General features: G+C 36.0%; 1 protein-coding gene across 2 annotated transcripts; it reads left to right on the top strand.

The window, feature by feature from the left end:
• The first annotated feature begins 14466 nt into the window (after nt 1-14466).
• LOC114459283 (transcription factor 7-like 1) lies at nt 14467-17760 on the top strand. Of its 2 annotated transcripts, none has more exons than XM_028441590.1 (6): nt 14467-14712; nt 15003-15068; nt 15182-15363; nt 15450-15609; nt 17498-17605; nt 17694-17760. In XM_028441590.1, exons 1-6 carry the CDS (start codon nt 14554-14556, stop codon nt 17748-17750), a joined length of 732 nt encoding a protein of 243 aa, XP_028297391.1. In that variant the 5' UTR covers nt 14467-14553; the 3' UTR covers nt 17751-17760. The 2 variants fall into 2 exon arrangements, with proteins under 2 accessions (XP_028297391.1, XP_028297390.1); XM_028441589.1 differs by having other exon boundaries at nt 15176-15363.
• The last annotated feature ends 4110 nt before the right edge of the window (nt 17761-21870 follow it).

Here is a 21870-nt window from a genome sequence, read left to right as displayed (position 1 = left end):
CAGCCCTCCCTAAGGAAGGGTAAGAAATACTTTATTAAAGGGAGGATGTAAAAAGACAGGGCAGTGTTACACCAAGGTGAGGGGGTGGGGGAAGTGGGAAAGGAACAGGGAGGAGGGAAGAGTTGATTGTTTTCAAGTGAGAATGAGATGTGGTTGTGTATATTGTGCTTATTATGTTGTGTTATCAAGCCAGTTTGGTGACCAGTGTGAGGCTTAGGAATAATGGTGGTGGCTGTGGACAGAGGAAGAAGTGAGTGGAAATTCCATAAAACAGGTATTTGGGAACAACGTGTCTATGGTTGAGCCCAGTATGAGTGTTATCCCACAGCCCAAGGCCAGTGCATCCATGACCAATGTATGTGTAAAAACCGCCCCCCCACATATACACCCGAGAAAGCCCCAAGGAGCCAAGGACCCAGTGCACCACGCCACCGACCCCCAACCCCCAGGCCGCCCTGCCAACATAATTTGACATAAACCTGCTGGAAATAGCTTATGAACATAACATTGAACCTCAAAAATTATTTTCTAAAGGAGAGAGATTTTACATTTTTTGCTTATTTGTGAATGTAATTTTTATTGACACTTTCAGACTACAGGGTATGTCCTCTCCCCTAAGTATTTATCCCCTAAGTATCTATTTTATTTGAGAAATTGTACAAGCCACAAACAGATTGTAAATAACAAGTAAAAACTATTTCTTCTACAGGAGGAGCTGCAAGAAGTTTCACATCTGTGGAACATCCACATCATCCGTCACAGCAGAAATGCAGTGGCACCAAGTGGACGTCCACTTCTTCTGTACACCATTCCTCATCTGTTTGGTGGACAAGATCACCTGAAAACAGTCTCTCCAGGAGCTGTGGAGGCTTGTAAAGAGGAGTGCCAACAGAGAGGACATTATCCTTGTGATGAAACCGTTTTCAATTTGTGCTGCCATATTATGTCAGAGAACTTCTTGCTCCCACCAACCAATACAGAGGAAGCCATAGAGTTATATCTTTTCCTTAGAACATACATTCTGAAAACCTTATAAGCAGTCTCATGTTCCAAGGTTGTAGGTAAAAATTCCTGCGTGTCAATTAATAACGTAATAATAAATGTCAACTTAGAGGCGGACACAGTTAAGCTTTTGGGAACGTAATCTCTATATTAATTAAATTGATATTTAATCACAATTATGACGTAATTCTAATTCTAATCGTAAATTACAAATTTATGGGAACATAAATGTGTGATATATTGTTTCAAAGGTAATTCAACGTAGATTACGATTATGCCTTGCACAATTTGATTAGGGGCCCACTCCCCTTTTTTCGGCAATTTCCATTAAAGTAATTTTCTCATTTATTTATGAGTCAAATATTGCGACAGTTGGTGGTACCGAATCGTTGACACATTCCAATATATGAATGGGGCCCATTCATGGCCCATGGGGCGCCAGGGGCCCCATTTTTTTACTCGGTGGAACCGAGTCATTTGACCGAATTCTTGGGAACGTGGTACATGCCATTTGGCACGGAGACGTTCCGCGGGCCTGGTCGTAGTTTATCCGAACTTGTTGAATTTGTTTTCCTTTCATAAGCCTAAATCTCATATTGTTATCAACCATTGTATTTACAACATTTAATGTTTTTCTTTTTGGAATAATGAAGCCAAGTGAAATGATGAAAACCCCAAATAAAAAAATACAGCACCATCAAAACAACAATAATAAATAAACCACATTGTTCAAAAAAACAAATATGTTTATCTTTTTTCAGCTGTCAAGAATACAACAACAATTTTGTTCAATTCAAAACTACACAACACTTTTTTCATGGTAACTGGCACAAACATATCCAACAGCCAATGCAATGTTTCTGAATCCAGTTCTAAATTCAGGAGTGAACTTGTGTTTTTAAAGTTTAGAATAGAATAATTATAAACCCCCTTTTAAATACCATCCTACAGAAAACTCAATGGTGTTTGAATGATCAAGAACATGCCTGTTTAGGCAAACCACATACAGTATATCATTAACTCTACATTAACATTTTTTGGCTTTAAGTGAAAATGCTAGTCTTTGCTTTAACATGCTTGTTGCTTGAAAATATAAAACAGTGAAATATCAAGCATTGTGGAAAACATGAAATAAAATAAAACAAACAACACTACAGGCAACAGTTTTTGACCTGCATATTTAGCCACACATTCAGTGCAAAAGATCAACACAAGATTTTTTCCCCCTGGAATTATTTTCCCTTACATTACCACTCCTTTCCCATTTTAAATGACACATTCAGTCCTTAGTGGTATACATTTTACTACCTTGTATATCAAAATAAATTATGTCCTGTATTTGACCAAAACACTTTTTTGTTTAGTTCTCTTTTTCCATTTCAAAGTTTGTTGGGTAGTAGGCAGAGTAACCTGATTTAAACGATGCTGAATTCTAAGGAGTTTTGGTTAAGTAGTATACTATCCATATCAGCACGCAGTTCTGGGTAGGAAGCATATGTCAATGGCAGCTCCAGAGTTGGCCCACAAGTATGAGCAACAGGTCTCCTTGCTAGTCCTTCTACTGGTGTAAACAACACCTCAATTTTTTTAACACAGATAACATCTGATCCTGTGACAAATCTTAACATTCTTCTGAGACCTGCATCGTCCAGTCCTCTGATGTACTGCTGCAAAAAACGAAAGCTCTGATTCTCTGCTTGAGTTGTAGGAGATGCATCCAGTAACTTCAAAAACTTTCTTGTGGTTGGCTTTTTTTCCTCATACATCAGTAGCACATTTTGCGGGCTCAAAAAGGATTCCTTTAAAATGTAGCTGGCAGTGAAGGACATATGTTCTGCAGCATATCTTGGTTTTTGGATCAGGTGTTTGTGGGCTGCACTTACAAGAATTGCTTTTAAATTTTCTCGTGTGGGAATAATTGTTACATTCAAGCGATCCAGGAGATCAATTAGTTCATCTCCATCCTCATCTAGAAGGTTCTCTTTTAAGGCAGTGGTCAGAAGATCCCTGTCTGACTGACTAATGTACAGAAGAAGGCTTTCCAACAGCATGTCATCTGAGACTTCATTCTCCCCAAAAATGAGAGCAACTGAGAAAGCAGGGGCAAAGCGACAAGGAAAATATCCGTGGTCCTTAAATCCTTTAAGTAGGATCCGGCCGATGGCTTTCCACTCCTCTTTCTTCCATTTATTAGTCAATGATGGGACCCTCACTTCTTCTCCTTCAGCTGTGCGGTCCATAAACTCAGTCCAAAATGCAGCATACACATCTCTTGAGACACCATCTGCATCAGCTCCCCTTTCATCTATGAAACTGTATTTCAGAGTTTGTTTTAGAAGTGATGGGTCGTTGAACTGCTTTATCATCTCCTCAAGAAGATTAATCCTGTGTAGTTTTATAGTTACACAAACTATTTCATATGAAGCTGTATTGATGCTTGCTTCATCACCTGCTGCTGAAGTGATGTGTGCTGTGCTTGTAGAAGGAAGATCAAAGGATGTGAAACCTAACCCATTTCCTTCAAATAGCACGTGAGGCTGATATACCAACGTGTCATCAAGTTGACCGGCCTCTCCAAGGACTGGACCAAAAGTCACCTCAGATGTACTGGAGAGTGTGTCTGCATCAATCTCATAATCTGATGATAGAATGACAATGGTGTCAGTGACTTGGTCATTTGTATATGTATCTATCATTTCCATATTATTCTCATCAGATTTCCCCTCATCGCTTTCCTCATTATCTGTTTGGATCTGGCTTTTAGTGCACAAGTAAAATCTTAGCATCCCCAATCTTAGTACAGAGTACAGTTGCCCAACTGTGATATTATCATCCAACACAGCTTCTTCCTGGAAATCTAATATGTCATGAGTAAATGACTCAAATTTTCCAAATTTACATTTTCCATTTGGGAAGAAAAGGTCTTTGGAAAAATTAATAAGATCCAATTTTTTGGATTCTTTTGGCACATCAAGCACCCTTGTTCCTCCTCCCCTGCGTTTCCTCACTTGTTTGCCTTCATGAATCCACCCCAATTCAATTCTTCTGGTCTTTTTTTCAGCCCATTTGTTGCATTTTGCATATTGTCTTTTTCGCTTTGGTGCCGATGTCTCGTCTCCTTTCAAACATTTATCATCATTATCAATGCCCATCTTCTTCTTTAGTTTTTCAAGCAGTGAAGTTTTTTTGGATTCTTTTGTATTTGTATCTTTGCTTTCCAAACAGAAGCGTCTTGCTGCTATTCTATCTCCATAGGTTGGGATGTAACCGGAGAGTGTGCCATCATCCATACAGTCAATAACTGTAGCGTCAATCTGTAAAGAGACAGAAAATTATATGCAAACTAACAAACAAGCTTGATACCTAATGCAACATCCTGCAACAAACAACACAACACTCTGCTACACAATAAGCTTTTTCACACTCTCGGAACATTCAGTTCTTGTTAGGGATGTAACGATTCACTCAACTCCCGATACGATTCGATTCACGATACTGGGTTCACGATACGATTTTCTCACAATTTATTTTACAAAATGGGAATGTTGACAAATGACTGAAAAATATTCCTTTATTTTTTTGGGGGAAAATACTATACTATTTTCCTTTTATTTTTCATTGTCAAAAGAATCCCTTGATAAACTATTCAAAATGATGCAATTTAACTAAAAATAAATCTTGAATGAAATAAATAAAGGAATAATACAAATGAAGAAGATTAATTTAAATTCTGGTTCTATAATAAACAATTCAAAACTGCATAATAGTTCTTTTTCTTTTTAAAAGTGCAACTGAAGATGTATTTTGTGCCTTAACAAATGAACTTAAAAAAAAAAAAAACTGTCATTTTACTGTATTTACGTCAGATATTTGTTTAGATCAGCAGAGGGCGCTAGTAACCCAGTGGTCGGTTGGCATGCAGTTATTCCACCAGTGAAGAAGAGAAGCTATGCTAGCAGACAGAGCTAATAAAAAAACGTGACTTTTACAGATATTCACGTAATATTACAGATATTCTTTCGGTGCTAAAGGGGCAATGAATCATTTATGAGCATGTTTAACAGTAAATGGCGGCCAGAAAGAAAATAGTAGCAGATTCCGCCCGTCACGTCCGCTTCTGGAAGGATTAATATATAGTGCCCTCTGCTGTTTAAAAAAAGTACTGCGATTCAATTTTCAGAGCATCGATGTGAACCGTGGTACCTATGAATCGATTTTTAACTGCCTTACGATTAATTGTTACATCCCTAGTTCTCGTGCATGCGTTCAAAGGTCGAGAGGTATAAACTCACCTTTGCTGACAGCGAGTCTGACAGAGATGTAGATAATTTTAACTGTTGGAGCGTTTATTCATTGAAAGATGTTTTGCGTTTAAAACGTGTATTGGTCTCCAAGGCAGAAAGACAGAGTTAGCTGCCAAAGCTAATGCTGCACACGAGCGAGCTGAAAATTTAGTTTTTCCTGACTTTTCAAACTGTGGACCTGTTCATCTTGTGCACTTCGTCCAAATTTGTAAATTGGATTGAACTAACAGCCTAATAAAAATAATCATGGACCTGGTGTATGTCGTTAAGTTCCATCAATGGGAGAGGAGTGTGGAAACATTAGACGTCTGTCGCTTTGATAATGAGACCAAGAAGTAGATGGCAATTATAATGGTTTTGTTACATAAATTAATCAAAGTTATTAAAAACAAAGTTAAAATACACAAAAATATAATAAAATTAACAGTGCATAATAAGTAAGTGTTGCCGTTAAATATCAAAAGCACAAGGCTACATGGCTTGTGGGAACAAAAAGACTTTCATTGATTCTGACCAATTATAGGCACTTAGGTCCTTGCTGTATGGAGTTTGCATGTTCTCCCTGTGCTTACGTTGGTTACCCCAAGAATGTGGTTCATACTGTCAGGATAACTAGAGTTCCTATGTTGCCTGTAATGAATGGGAGTGGGAGTGTTGTCCGTTTCTCTGTGTCTGGTTGGTAGCCATGTGAAGGACTGGCGCTTTGCAAGGTGTACCTACGCCCAGCATTGAGCCCGATGACAGCTGGAGAAACGAGCAAGCTGTTCAGAAAATGGATGGATGATGACCTAAGAAGTATAATACGGGCCGGCGCACACTCGCACTCTATGAGGTCCGAATGCGCGCGCACCCACCTCCTTCCCTCGTTGCCTTAAAACACTTCACCCGTGGAAAAAGAAGAAAATGAACTTTAAACTTACATGTTCCTCCTCCATGCGGGAAAGGCACTCCTCAGGCACACCTCGTTTGCGCAGGAACCGCAACAGTGGAGAGTCCATGTTTTCTTCCTTCGTTTGCTCTTACTTCCGGTTAAATGTCCACCATCTGGACATTATTATATCACGTTCGTACAATATAAGTATATTGTTCATACAATATAAGTATATTGTTTGTACAATATAGTATATTGTTCATACAATATAAGTATATTGTTCATACAATATAAGTATATTGTTTGTACAATATAGTATATTGTTCATACAATATAAGTATATTGTTCGTACAATATAGTATATTGTTTGTACAATATAGTATATTGTTCGTACAATATAAGTATATTGTTTGTACAATATAGTATATTGTTCATACAATATAAGTATATTGTTCATACAATATAGTATATTGTTCATACAATATAAGTATATTGTTCATACAATATAGTATATTGTTCGTACAATATAAGTATATTGTTCGTACAATATAAGTATATTGTTCGTACAATATAAGTATATTGTTCGTACAATATAGTGATCAAAAATATATTTTCAACTGTGGCAGCTCTACGCTTCCGTATTAAATAAAAGGTTTGTCAAAATGTAAATAAAAAAAAAATAAAAATAATAACACAAATTAATTCAATTCACAATAAAAAAATAAAAAAAATGTATCAGGCTCCAAGTATAGATACATTTATAAACTCTAAAACTGAGAAAATAACTGGCATTCAATGCTGTTTTGGCGCTAATCTGATTAGTTGGCTATGATCTAATGCATTACGTTTAATCTGATTAGTTGGCTATGATCGAATGCATTACGTTTAATCTGATTAGTTGGCTATGATCGAATGCATTACGTTTAATCTGATTAGTTGGCTATGATCTAATGCATTACGTTTAATCTGATTGGTGGGCTATGATCTAATGCATTACGTTTAATCTGATTGGTGGGCTATGATCTAATGCATTACGTTTAATCTGATTGGTGGGCTATGATCTAATGCATTACGTTTAATCTGATTGGTGGGCTATGATCTAATGCATGACATTTAATCTGATTGGTGGGCTATGATCTAATGCATTACGTTTAATCTGATTGGTCGGCTATGATGTGATGCATTACGTTTAATCTGATTGGTGGGCTATGATCTAATGCATTACGTTTAATCTGATTGGTCGGCTATGATCTAATGCATTACGTTTAATCTGATTGGTGGGCTATGATCTAATACATTACGTTTAATCTGATTAGTTGGCTATGATCTAATGCATTACGTTTAATCTGATTGGTCGGCTATGATCTAATGCATTACATTTAATCGGATTGGTGGGCTATGATCTAATGCATTACGTTTAATCTGATTGGTCGGCTATGATCTAATGCATTACGTTTAATCTGATTGGTGGGCTATGATGTGATGCATTACATTTAATCTGATTGGTGGGCTATGATCTAATGCATTACATTTAATCTGATTGGTGGGCTATGATCTAATGCATTACGTTTAATCTGATTGGTGGGCGATGATCTAATGCATTACGTTTAATCTGATTGGTGGGCTATGATCTAATGCATTACGTTTAATCTGATTGGTGGGCTATGATCTAATGCATTACATTTAATCTGATTAGTTGGCTATGATCGAATGCATTACGTTTAATCTGATTAGTTGCTATGATCTAATGCATTACGTTTAATCTGATTGGTGGGCTATGATCTAATGCATTACGTTTAATCTGATTGGTGGGCTATGATCTAATGCATTACGTTTAATCTGATTGGTGGGCTATGATCTAATGCATTACATTTAATCTGATTGGTGGGCTATGATCTAATGCATTACGTTTAATCTGATTGGTGGGCGATGATCTAATGCATTACGTTTAATCTGATTGGTGGGCTATGATCTAATGCATTACGTTTAATCTGATTAGTTGGCTATGATCTAATGCATTACGTTTAATCTGATTGGTGGGCTATGATCTAATGCATTACATTTAATTGGATTGGTGGGCTATGATCTAATGCATTACGTTTAATCTGATTGGTGGGCTATGATCTAATGCATTACATTTAATTGGATTGGTGGGCTATGATCTAATGCATTACGTTTAATCTGATTGGTGGGCTATGATGTGATGCATTACATTTAATCTGATTGGTGGGCTATGATCTAATGCATTACGTTTAATCTGATTGGTCGGCTATGATGTGATGCATTACATTTAATCTGATTGGTGGGCTATGATCTAATGCATTACATTTAATCTGATTGGTGGGCTATGATCTAATGCATTACGTTTAATCTGATTGGTGGGCTATGATCTAATGCATTACGTTTAATCTGATTGGTGGGCTATGATCTAATGCATTACATTTAATCTGATTGGTGGGCTATGATCTAATGCATTACGTTTAATCTGATTGGTGGGCTATGATCTAATGCATTACATTTAATCTGATTGGTGGGCTATGATCTAATGCATGACGTTTAATCTGATTGGTGGGCTATGATCTAATGTATTATGTTTAATCTGTTTGGTGGGCTATGATCTAATGCAATACGTTTAATCTGATTGGTGGGCTAGGAGCTAATGCATTACATTTAATCTGATTGGTGGGCTATGATCTAATGCATTACGTTTAATCTGGTTAGTTGGCTATGATCTAATGCATTACGTTTATTCTGATTGGTGGGCGATGATCTAATGCATTACATTTAATCTGATTGGTGGGCTATGATCTAATGCATTACGTTTAATCTGATTTGTTGGCTATGATCTAATGCATTACGTTTAATCTGATTGGTGGGCTATGATCTAATGCATTACATTTAATCGGATTGGTGGGCTATGATCTAATGCATTACGTTTAATCTGATTGGTGGGCTATGATGTGATGCATTACATTTAATCTGATTGGTGGGCTATGATCTAATGCATTACGTTTAATCTGATTGGTCGGCTATGATGTGATGCATTACATTTAATCTGATTGGTGGGCTATGATCTAATGCATTACATTTAATCTGATTGGAGGGCTATGATCTAATGCATTACGTTTAATCTGATTGGTGGGCTATGATCTAATGCATTATGTTTAATCTGATTGGTGGGCTATGATCTAATGCATTACATTTAATCTGATTGGTGGGCTATGATCTAATGCATTACGTTTAATCTGATTGGTGGGCTATGATCTAATGCATTACATTTAATCTGATTGGTGGGCTATGATCTAATGCATGACGTTTAATCTGATTGGTGGGCTATGATCTAATGTATTATGTTTAATCTGTTTGGTGGGCTATGATCTAATGCATTAAATTTAATCTGATTTGTCGGCTATGAACTAATGCATTACGTTTAATCTGATTGGTGGGCTATGATCTAATGCATTACGTTTAATCTGATTGGTGGGCTATGATCCAATGCATTACGTTTAATCGGATTGGTGGGCTATGATCTAATGCATTACGTTTAATCTGATTGGTCGGCTATGATGTGATGCATTACATTTAATCTGATTGGTGGGCTATGATCTAATGCATTACATTTAATCTGATTGGTGGGCTATGATCTGATGCATTACGTTTAATCTGATTGGTGGGCTATGATCTAATGCATTACGTTTAATCTGATTGGTGGGCTATGATCTAATGCATTACGTTTAATCTGATTGGTGGGCTATGATCTAATGCATTACGTTCAATCTGATTGGTGGGCTATGATCTAATGCATTACGTTTAATCTGATTGGTGGGCTATGATCTAATGCATTACGTTTAATCTGATTGGTCGACTATGATGTGATGCATTTGTTGTTGTCTGGACATTTCATTTTTTGTAGTTTCACAATGTCTGTTGATCATTTTAAAACAGAAAATAATTCACTCAGTAGCGGTTGGTGTAGAAATGTTTTAAAACGTACTTGTACAAATAAAATTAGTGATTTAGAAATATACTAAAGTACGAGAACCCATCAAAGCAACTCAATTACAGTAATGTGAGTACTTGTAATCCCTTACTTTCAGCTCTGATAAGTCACATACCAATATTTTTAAATGAAAAAGGTGTGACATATTACAGAATTTACGGTATTTCAGTCAAACAAATATTCACTGCTTGTAAAGCTTCGCTAGCTCTGAGTCTATGATAAATATCTATAAAACTTTTCCTCTTTATTTCAAAAACACCCTAGAGTGGATTAGACAGTTTGTGATGCACTTTTTTACGTTTACATGTGTGCATTAAAGCATGTTAGTGGATTATCCCCCGCTAAACTAGTAGATTAAGGCATCATTAGCAGATAATAGATGAAGATATGCTAACGTTACTGGATAAACATAGCAACACAGCGTTAATCACAAGGTTCAGTTTTAATAATGCCATTATTATACAATTATAGAATATACTTTTAAACGTGATTTATTTTGCTGTAGTAAATTAAATGAATGAATTAGATATAATTTTAGGACATAAAGGCCCTATGCTATGAATCTAGATAATTGTATCCTGGATTAATCTCCATTAACGGGCGTCAACTAACCAAACATTCCCTGTCAGAGAGAAGCTGTCCTATGAAGGTCGATAACAACACGCTAATTGAAGCCAAGTGTTCTCAGCCTGGGTACATGCGTGTTCACATGAAAGGGGTGGAGCTAGCAAAGTCTGACCAATCACTACAATGGAGAAAACTGGCAGAGTGAGTTTCTTCACAATGGTGATGACACGTGACGATAAAAAAACGTGTGTGCTGTTGTAATGAAGGGAAACTGATCACTGTCCGTTATCAAAGCAGGCTGACTTGATAAGTGATAAAACCATTCATGTTGTGGGTTAAAACTACTAATAAATGGTTAATAATATGATGAACTGTATTAACACATCTATAGTAACAGGTTATGTACCACAGACCTTTAAAACCACTGTAATCAAACCTCTCCATAAAAATGACTTGTCCAATTATAGACCAATATCTAATCTCCCTTTAGTTTCCAAAATGTTTGAAAAAGTCATCACAGGTCAACTATGTGATCACCTACTTAGGAACAATTTATACAGAGCTTTCAGTCTGGCTTTAGAGCCAATCACAGCACAGAGACTGTCTTAGTAAAAGTAACCAATGATCTTCTCTTAACCTCAGACAGAAGGTTGATCTCAGTTCTGGTTCTCTTAGATCATATCTGTCAACTTTTGGATTTGAAAATAAGGGAAATTTTCTGGCGCCCACTACGATCCGTCCCACCCTCCCAACTAAGCTCCAGTATTCCTTATATTTTAATATAGATGTACAATAAATCTAAAATACCCACTTGTCAACTACTTACTAAATACAATGATGTGATTAGAATCTGGTAGGTCGACCTTTATTAACATTTAAATGTTTTGAACATTCCTACTAGGGCTGGTGATATGGACCAACACTCATATCTCAATATATATATATATATATATATATATTTTATCTAAATGATGATATATGATATAAATCTAGATAATTTTATCAAATAAAGTCTGATCAGAAAGAAAATTCTGGGTTAAATTTGCTGATGAAAATGTTACACAGGCTCATTTATTAACAAACACCTGATCAATATGTGACACTTATTAATCATCTAACTGAGCTTTACATGTTGTTCTGAGAAGTAAAAGCAGCGACTCTTAAAACTAGAATTTTGATACATAATAAGCTATAATATATATATATACATATATATATATATATATATATATATATTGAAAATAAGGGATATATATATATCTATATATATATATATATATATATATATATATATATATATATATATATATATATAGATATATGAAATATTATAGTTTTCTATATTGCCAAAATAAAAAACTTGATACATCTTGAATCTCAATTTATCGCCCAGCCCTAATTCCTAAATTATAAAACAGCCAAAATAAAAACATAAATGTGTAAATGAAGCACATGTGTTTATTTAATATACTTACAGTTTATATACAAGTCAGCACATTGCATATTTATTATTAATTTCACATTGCTTGTCTTTAAGTCAGACATTAACATTTTATTTTCATTAGATATTTTCTTATAATTTCTCATACTCACTCATGTGGTTCTCTGATATTCACTAATGACTTATTATAAGTAAGTAAGTAGTTTATTTATAAAGCGCTTTTTGCAGATAAAATCACAAAGTGCTGTACAGAGTTGTGGTAAAAGTACAAGTGCAACACAATAGAATAATAAAACAAGAGTGCATAAATATCACTAGAACAGCAACATTAAAGGATAAATAAAAATTAAAATCCAGTAACTAAAAGCTTTACTGTAAAGTGTAGTCTTCAGCAGTTTTTTAAAAGTGACCACACAGTTGAGCTCCCTGAGAGACTGGTGCAGGTTATTCCAGAGTCTGGGAGCTACAGCCTGGAACGCCAGGTCTCCTCTGGTTTTAAATTTAGTTTTTGGGGTCTTTAGGAGACCCTGACCTGAAGACCGAAGGCATCGCCCTGATGAGTAGGGGTACAACAAGTCCAAGATATATTTAGGGGCCTGACCATGTAATGCTCGGAACGTGAGAACTAATATTTTATATTCTATGCGAAACTTAACTGGAAGCCAGTGCAGAGTAGCAAGAATGGGGGTGATGTGGGATGTTCTAGAAGCACCAGTTAAAAGTCTGGCAGCAGCGTTCTGAATGATCTGGAGTCTGTTTAGGGTCGACTTATTAAAACAAGTAAAAACAGAATTACAGTAGTCAATACGAGATGATATAAATGCGTGTATGACCAGTTCCAGATCTGATTTTGATAAAAGATGCCTCACTTTAGAGATATTTCTCAGGTGGTAAAAACAGTTTTTAGTCAATTGACGACAATGTCCCTCCAAAGACATGGACTGATCAAAAACAACCCCAAGGTTTCTGAGGCTGGTTTTAACAGATGAGCCCAGATCACCAAGAGAGTTTTTAATTAGAGCATGTTTTTATCAGGAGCAATGATCAGAGTTTCTGTTTTGTTTGAATTTATCTGGAGATAATTTGATGACAACCAGTTTTTGAAACAGGATATACAATCTAAGGGTTAATAACCTTCAACATTAGTATTTGATACATTTCCGTCAGGCTTTGGTTCTGATCACAGCACAGAAACAGCTCTGATCAAAGTGATCAATAAGGTTGAACACTGATTCAGGAAGAGTTTCTGTTCTCATTTGATAGGATCTAAGTGCTGCATTTCACACTGTGAACCACAACATTTTTTCTCAGAGATTTCAAACGTGGGTTGGACTAAATGGACAATGGTTTAAGTCCTACTCTGAGGAGAGAAGTTATTTTGGAAGCATTGTAAACTTTGTAGAGTTGTGTCCTAATGGTGGAGTGTATTGGTTTAGAACGCTGGGCTTGTAATTGGAGGGTTGCTGGTTCAAATCTCGCCCGGGCAATCGCTGTGGGATGTTGAGCAAGTCCCTTAACCCCATTCACTGCTCCTCAGGGATGGATTAAATGCAGATAATAGATTTGTATATGTGTAAAAATATACAGTATATGCCAATAAATAAAAGCAAAAGCCCTGATTTAATATTTTAATCTTTAATCTTTGAATGTGACCAATTAATGGACCCCTTCTGTTCTGGTCTAAAAGCTAAAGACAAGAAAAAATATCCTAAAATTGTTATATTGTGCCGTGCATTTAATTTAAATTCTATCATTTTTTTTTTTTTTTTTTAGTTTAGTTTGGACTATTTTTTTCTAACTGTAAATGATATATTTTAGTGCAGGCACTGCATGTAGATGACCTGAGGCTACTGAGTCACCTGAAATTATCACTATGGAAACCAAGTGTTCCATATTTCTGTGTTCCATAGCAACTTGTACAAACAAACCAACTTGGCTTTGAAGTGCAGCTAACTTTCATCTTCAGCATAGAAAACCTTCTATCTTCAGTTTTTGAGCTTTCATCAGCAAGGAATTCTCCTCAGAAGTCTACATCGCTCTTTGATATTAAAACAGTTTAAAAAACATTTTAAGTAAACTCAAAGTAAGTGCTTTTAAGGTGATATTATGTTTCCAGACTTAATGTGACAGTGCCCTGGGTGTTATGTGTTTCTACATAAACATCTTAAAAATGATCAATATAGAGAAATGCAATGTAACAGTGATGTAAATGAGATGTCTTTCATCTCTGTAGTGATTAGCATGTAGTGTGGTAAACTGTTAGCAGCTGTTTAACAGTGATCCTTAATGTCATTAAGCTTTGGTTAGTCTGTGAATTATTACACTGTAATAGATCACAGTTAGTGAGCATTAATGTTTCTATGTGTCAATGTTAGACATTATGAAGAAAATAATCACCCTGAGGTGGAAAGCAGAGCATTGGAAGCATCTCCATCCTCAGGATTCAGAGGAGGGGCTCCAGGAGGTCACTAACCCCCCACTTCCACCTCCATCTCATCCTGCTGTTCAACAGCCAACTTTAACTGAAGTAAGACATAACCTAAACACAAATGAAGCTCTATATTCATATATAATAATTGTATCAGTGAATTTCTACTGGTAGAAGTAGTTATTACAGTTATTGACAGAAACATTCTCCTTAAAGATGAAGCTTTTGTTCAGTTGTTCTTTCTCTAACTTTGGATGATTGATGAGATAATTCTGTATATTATTATTGTGGTTCTCTGCATAACTGGTGTAAAGTGTTTGTAAATATCACTGATCTTAATGCTTACATTATTTTACCCTTTGTTACTAATACATGATTTCCTCCCTCAGAGTCTGGAGGATGTTTTGTGTCCTGTTGATGAGCGGATGTGTGAAAAGCAGGAGTATGTTCAGCTGGTAGGAACCTGGACACGCCCCCCTTCCCCTTCTGTAGAATTTTCTACTTAATAATGTTAATGTGTTATTGATTCTTCCTAAAATATAGATGTTCTTTTGCTTTTCAGAAAAAGGTCCCCAATCAAGAGCACAGGTACGGAGCCCAACATGGAGGCCAGTACAGGGGCCACTGTAAACCTGGCCCTATAGTGTTTATTGATGTCAGATATGGGGCCCCAACCATTGAGGACCGTACAGTCGACACCATCTTGTTGAAGGCGGAGTACTGCCCCCGACAAAATTCCTCAGTCTCACAGTGAGTTGTTTTAATCCTACATGTCTTTCTTGTGTCTTAGTCCGGATCGTGCTCTTACACTGTGTATTTGTGTTTTGTTCCTCCAGAACAGCAAAGATGATTAAGGAGGTGAAGGTGGCAAAGGAGCCGTATGTTAAAAAGCCCCCCAACGCCTTCATGCTCTTCCTGAAGGAGAACAGGAAGTCTGTGGAGGAGGAGCTGGGCGAGAGGATGAGCACTGTGGTAAACAAAGTCCTTGGTGAACGGGTGAGTGAATTTGTTCAGTAACACTTGAAGTTTTATACATAAAAGCTGACATTACGCTGTCATTATTATGACAAGACACCTGTCATTAGCATGGGTAAGGTCTCATTAAGGCTGTCAATAAGTGTTGTTTGTTACCCTAAGTCCTAACCCAGGGGTCACCAACCTTTCTGAAACTGTGAGCTACTTCATAGGTACTGCATAGTCTAAAGGGCTACCAGTTAGAAAAGAGATTCTTAAATATGACGTTTTCACGGTTTCACTTTAATTACAGGGTAAGATATTAACATGCACTTTAAAAGGTTGGAAATGTTTAAGTTTGGACATGCAACACTCTCCTAATTTATTGAATTGTTTCATTTTCTACATTTAAAAAAAAATCCCCATGTTGCTATTTTACTAGCTACAAAAAAAACAATTTTAGCTAATTGCAAGATATTACAAATTTGTAAAATCCACCTTGTGTTTTTAAAAATATATATTTTATTCATATCATATTATATATAACATACCCAGTGTTGGGCAAGTTATTCTTAAAAAGTAATTAGTTACTAGATACGTCTTCCAAAAAGTAACTAATGTACTTACTCAGTTACAAATTATAAAAGTAACTTCAGAAAGTAACTATTGCATTACTTTCAAGTACATTTTTAAATGCTCAAATGTGACCCCACCTCCACCCCTCTTTAATGGAACTTCAAATACATGTTCATGTTCAATTATTTATGATAAATCTGAATATTATAATGAAATGGAAACTTAATACAATACATTACTAACAGAAACAATCAGTGATGTGCGTGAGCACTAGGGTTGGGTAGGCAGGACGTTGCAAGTCAACACCAATGTCGATTTCATATGTTTTTGCTGGCAAGTGTTAATTCAATTCAATTCAACTTTATTTGTTCAGCTCAATTTACATCAAAGTCATGTCAATGCGCTTATCAAAATATAAAATTCATAATAAGAAAGAAAAAACCCAACAAGACATGAACAAGTATTTAGCCATCTAACAAAATCAACATCATAAACACCATTAAAGAAACATAAACAATTATTTAATATAGCCTCCATACTCTCCCAACAAGATATATGTCATGACACGGCAGCTCATCCGTTGTTTGTGTTGGAAACAGAATCACAAAGAAAATGACAACAACAACAACAACTCAAACAGCCTCGGTGAGGAGCATCCATAAAGTCAATCCTACCATTCACAGTAAAAAATACGATCAATGTTCTGACCTTACCTTTGCTGAAGCTCTGGTAACTCAGGTGTTGGTCTCTCATCTTTTAAAAACTGTTGTTTTTCTTCAAAACAAAGTTTCTTTATCGTCTCTAGCGCTGTATACATATATATATATATATACATATGTATATATACATTATCATCAACGCTGAATTGTCGAAGGCAACTGTAAGTGGCTGGTTAATCTAAAACTAAAACTTTATCACGTGTAGCAGTATTTAACTTTATGAAATACTAACTACATCTGTCGTCTGTATTTATCTTTGTGAGTTTGAATCCTGGAAAGTTAATCAGATTTTAGATGGAGTTCATTGGTACCTAGAGCTCCTGAAGGCCCCTCACATGGTCCATGAAGGTCACCTGGTGCCCTTGGTGAACTCTGCCCTAACTCCTAACCCAGCTACTTAACCCCACTAGATCCAGAAAATGCCAACATAGCTCCAAAGGTGTCATCATTTAGCAAAACAACACACAATGACAGCTTTCATGACACCTTATTCATGCTAATGACAGATAATGTCAGCCATATGTATAAAACTTCAAATAAAGTGTTAGCGTTTGTTCCTCCAGGAATGATCTGTGATCTTTAAACTTTGGTCTTTGGTGTGTGTGACTGACACTTCTCTTGTTGTCCATCCACAGTGGAAAACATTGTCACTCGAGGAAAAAAATAGATATAATGCTGAGGCTGTAGAGCATGCTCTCCTCCACACCATCCAGAACCCTGGCTGGACTAACAGAATCAACTATGTAAGTCTAAACTCTGCAGACATGTTGACACAGCAACCTGTGAAAGTGTTTTATCAGCTGATTAAAAGTTTCATGTGTTTGGTTTTAGAGAAACAAGAAGAAACGAAGTCAGGCCAAAGTTGTTTGTGCTGAGGAAACAAAATGATCATCCCAGAAAAACAAGAGGAAACGAACAGATGATGTCACTTAATCTCAGAGTCAAACCAACCAATGACATTGCACACACATCATCAGCACCAACAACAACCTGGACTTCCTCTGGAATCTGTTACTTCCTCTTCTATTTTCTCTTAAATGAATAAAAATGTGTGAATGGAATGTGAAGCATGTTTTTATGTGAAATAATACAAAACTGAACATAAAGAATAATCACACTGTTATAACAGTCTAAAGGAAACATTTTAACCAACTTACAAATAAATGAAAAAGTGCAGTAAAGAGTAAAAGATAAGTAGTATGTAAAAATCCACTTTTAATATTAGTTTTTAAAATAAAATGTCTGCAGTGAGAGATGGAAAGAGAGAAGTTACAATAACACCAAAAGGTTTTTTTTTTGTTTTTTCTCTACATCCCACTGAAAATGTGACTGTGACCCAATGTTTGTGTCCCGATCACAAGTTTAGAACTTCTGTTGTAATAGAAACGTACAATATAGAAGAATGTGTTCAGCAGCTTCATCCATCAACTGGTTGCCTTGACACAAAGCCATCACACTTCTTTAAACCTGTTTTAAAGTCAGTTGTGACTGATTGTGTCAGATAATGAACTGCTACCTCTATACTGGATAAGACCAATCACCAACCTTCCTTTCATGGCCAAGATCATTGAGAAGCTGGTCTTCAACCAACTGAGTTAATAACCTTCAACATTAGTATTTGATACATTTCCGTCAGGCTTTGGTTCTGATCACAGCACAGAAACAGCTCTGATCAAAGTGATCAATAAGGTTGAACACTGATTCAGGAAGAGTTTCTGTTCTCATTTGATAGGATCTAAGTGCTGCATTTCACACTGTGAACCACAACATTTTTTCTCAGAGATTTCAAACGTGGGTTGGACTAAATGGACAATGGTTTAAGTCCTACTCTGAAGAGAGAAGTTATTTTGGAAGCAACTTTGTGAAGTTGTGTCCTAATGGTGGAGTGCTATTGGGTCTGGGTATCATTGGATAATCCCAAATTCATCTGTAAACCAAAATTAAATAACCGTTTTTCTTCCTCTTCTTTTCAACCAAAAAACAAGAAAACCGTTTTACCGTTTTAACCAAAAAACCATAAAACAAATCAAAATTGGCCCAATTTTTCGATTTTCCCGTGTCCTTTTCTCCTTTTCCCTTTTACAATTGAACATTGAAAAACAGCAGTTTCCCTTTTCCATTCTCCTTTCCCCGTTTAGAACTGAAAATAGAAAATCAGCTGTTTCCTTTTTCCGTTCTGAACTCTGAAACAAAAACCGAAGTCACGTGACACGAGGTCACATGGTCTGGCTTTTTTTTTTCAGCCGACATGCGGAAGTGATGGTGTCAGAATAAAAGCATAGAGGGACAGAGAATATAACGCAGGAACATGATCTATCACAGAGAGTGATACATCATTAAAAGATTTACAAAAGATACATAAAGATCAAGTTTTGGTGTTTTTTTAATTTTGACATGAAATTGCTGAGCAGGTCTGTCGTGTTTGAAAAACATAATCCTAAATGACCAGCAGAGGTCCTCACGTCCTAACAAACAATATGAGACACCAAATCCCTCCTGAAATATGATTGTATCCATTGCCTCGAGTCCTATTTACCACATCATCTACTGTCACAACTTGTATACAACTGGTACAGTGAGACATACAACTGGTACAGTGAGACATACAACTGGTACAGTGAGACACACAACTGGTACAGTGAGAAATACAACTGGTACAGTGAGACACACAACTGGTACAGTGAGAAATACAACTGGTACAGTGAGACACACAACTGGTACAGTGAAACATACAACTGGTACATTGAGACATACAACTGAACTGGTACAGTGAGAAATACAACTGGTACAGTGAGACATACAACTGGTACAGTGAGAAATACAACTGGTACAGTGAGACATACAACTGGTACAGTGAGAAATACAACTGGTACAGTGAGAAATACAACTGGTACAGTGACTATTTTATAAAATGAATGGCTTGAGGTGTTTAAAAATAAGTTGCTTTGAGTCTAGTTTTATATTGTATATGTAGTTGTTCATGTTTTTCTTTTTAGCATATTATTAAATCCACATTTTTTGTTTTTTATTTTGCAAACTGTTAAAAAAACCTGAGTTGTTATTTAATTATTCATAAATTGATGCAGTGGATATTTATCTGTTTGTAGGACAGAAAATTATAACTTTTGCATTGTTTTTTACTTTGTCTCAATTCTTCATAATTCCCAGCAGCCAGTGTAGCTTTGAAGTAATTATTATTATTATTTTTACTGTTTTGCTACCAAATAATGTTATATCAATACTATAGTTTGTGTTTATTTAGAGACAGTTGTTACTTTTCAAATCATACACAGAGGTAGATGCAAACCAAGCTTTTCTCCAGTTATAGCCTATAAAAATGTAAAAGTTCAGTCAACCCATTACACTGTAAGTTTTATTCAATAAACATATTTAGCAGCTTAGCTAAGCAGGTACATGTCTACGACTGCCTCTGATTTTCATTCAGCTTGCTGACCACAGTCAACTGTTATGTACAGTATGTATGCTTAATGACATCATGATAGTTTATTTATTTTGTGTACAGTGACCTAGTCTTACACAGCAACCTGATGAAACCAAGACCAAGTAAATAAAAAATAATACTGTAGTAATGATACACATCCAAACCCCTAATTCATATATAAACAATAATACTTTTGTATGAGGAAATAAGTCTTGTAGTATAGAAACATTCAACACAAAAACAAATCCTTCCGTATATCCTGCACTTTATAAACCTCAACTCAGCTGACAGATAAAGGCTCGCTGGAGTGAGCAGACACACACACACACACACACACACACACACACACACACACACACACACACACACACACACAGAAAGAGATTCCTTGCTTTTATAGATATGCTAATTCAAATATTGTTAGGACTGATTATATGAACATCGCAATTTTCAGATCAACATCATCATTATAACTGTGATAAACTAAAGCCACTGAGGGACTGTATAGATGTATAGACTCCAGCCTATTAATTGATGAGCTTGCTGGTTTTCTCCTGAGCGTAAGATTGTGAAATAAGACAGTCCAATATGTTCTTTGTTTACAGAATATTTATTTCTCATTCAATAATTGTCTTCATTAATGCCATATGTACAGTATTCAATTAATAGTCCACATATTTCCATTATAAATCTCTATTACTTCATAACGTGGCGTACAGCAGTTAAAAAGGTGTAGGGCCTATGTTGTCTCCGTAGCAACACACCAAACATCCCGTGAAAGTTTCTACCAATAATGAGTATCACCTTAACCAAAAGGCAACATTTGCTGGTACAAATTGTGTCTTACACTTAATTCTCCAAACCACGCCTCCTACAATGATGCTAAACAACAGCAGGTCAACTGTAGCAACAACCCACAGGAACCAAGGTCACCCAAGATCTCCCAGGAACAGAAATGGTTTGTGACATTTTGTAGTGTGACAAATGTGTTGTGGTGTATGAATTTTGTTGGTATTGATTTACCAGGTCAGGACAGCCAAGATACTTTTCTGTGTGTGTGTGTGTGTGTGTGTACTCTGATATTAATTAAGTAATTTCTATTCCATTCATGAAGTCCAGGAAATGTTGAGTATACAGACAATACTTGTCCCCAGCTTGTGCAGTTGTTACACGTATTCACATTATATAAACACTTAACACAGGGAGGAACACAAACAGTAACCATAGTAACCAATACAACAGTCAATGTGGGAGCTATAGTTAAGTTCTTCAATACATGAGGGGACAACTCTCTTTCTGAAACGTACTCCCCTCCAAATCAGAGTCATGTATTTCCAAACCCACTTTCTGTCTAGTTTAATTTAATACAGACAAAGGATAAAGAAGATGTTAGTGGCCGAGTGCAGGTTGTTTATTTTTCAGTGTTTTTCCAACCAAAAGCATTAGAGTCAGCAGAATTTGGAGTATATGAGTGAAGAGGAAATAGTTCTATATGTTGTGAAGAGTGTTTGTTCAACAAACTACTAAAAGAAATGAACACAGTCTATTAAAATGAATTTTTGGACA

This window comes from Gouania willdenowi, unplaced genomic scaffold (genome assembly GCF_900634775.1).
Source record: "Gouania willdenowi unplaced genomic scaffold, fGouWil2.1 scaffold_284_arrow_ctg1, whole genome shotgun sequence".
Lineage (NCBI taxonomy): Eukaryota > Metazoa > Chordata > Actinopteri > Blenniiformes > Gobiesocidae > Gouania > Gouania willdenowi.
The sequence above is the reverse complement of the archived record's forward strand: the minus strand, read 5'-3'. Positions and strand labels throughout refer to the sequence as shown.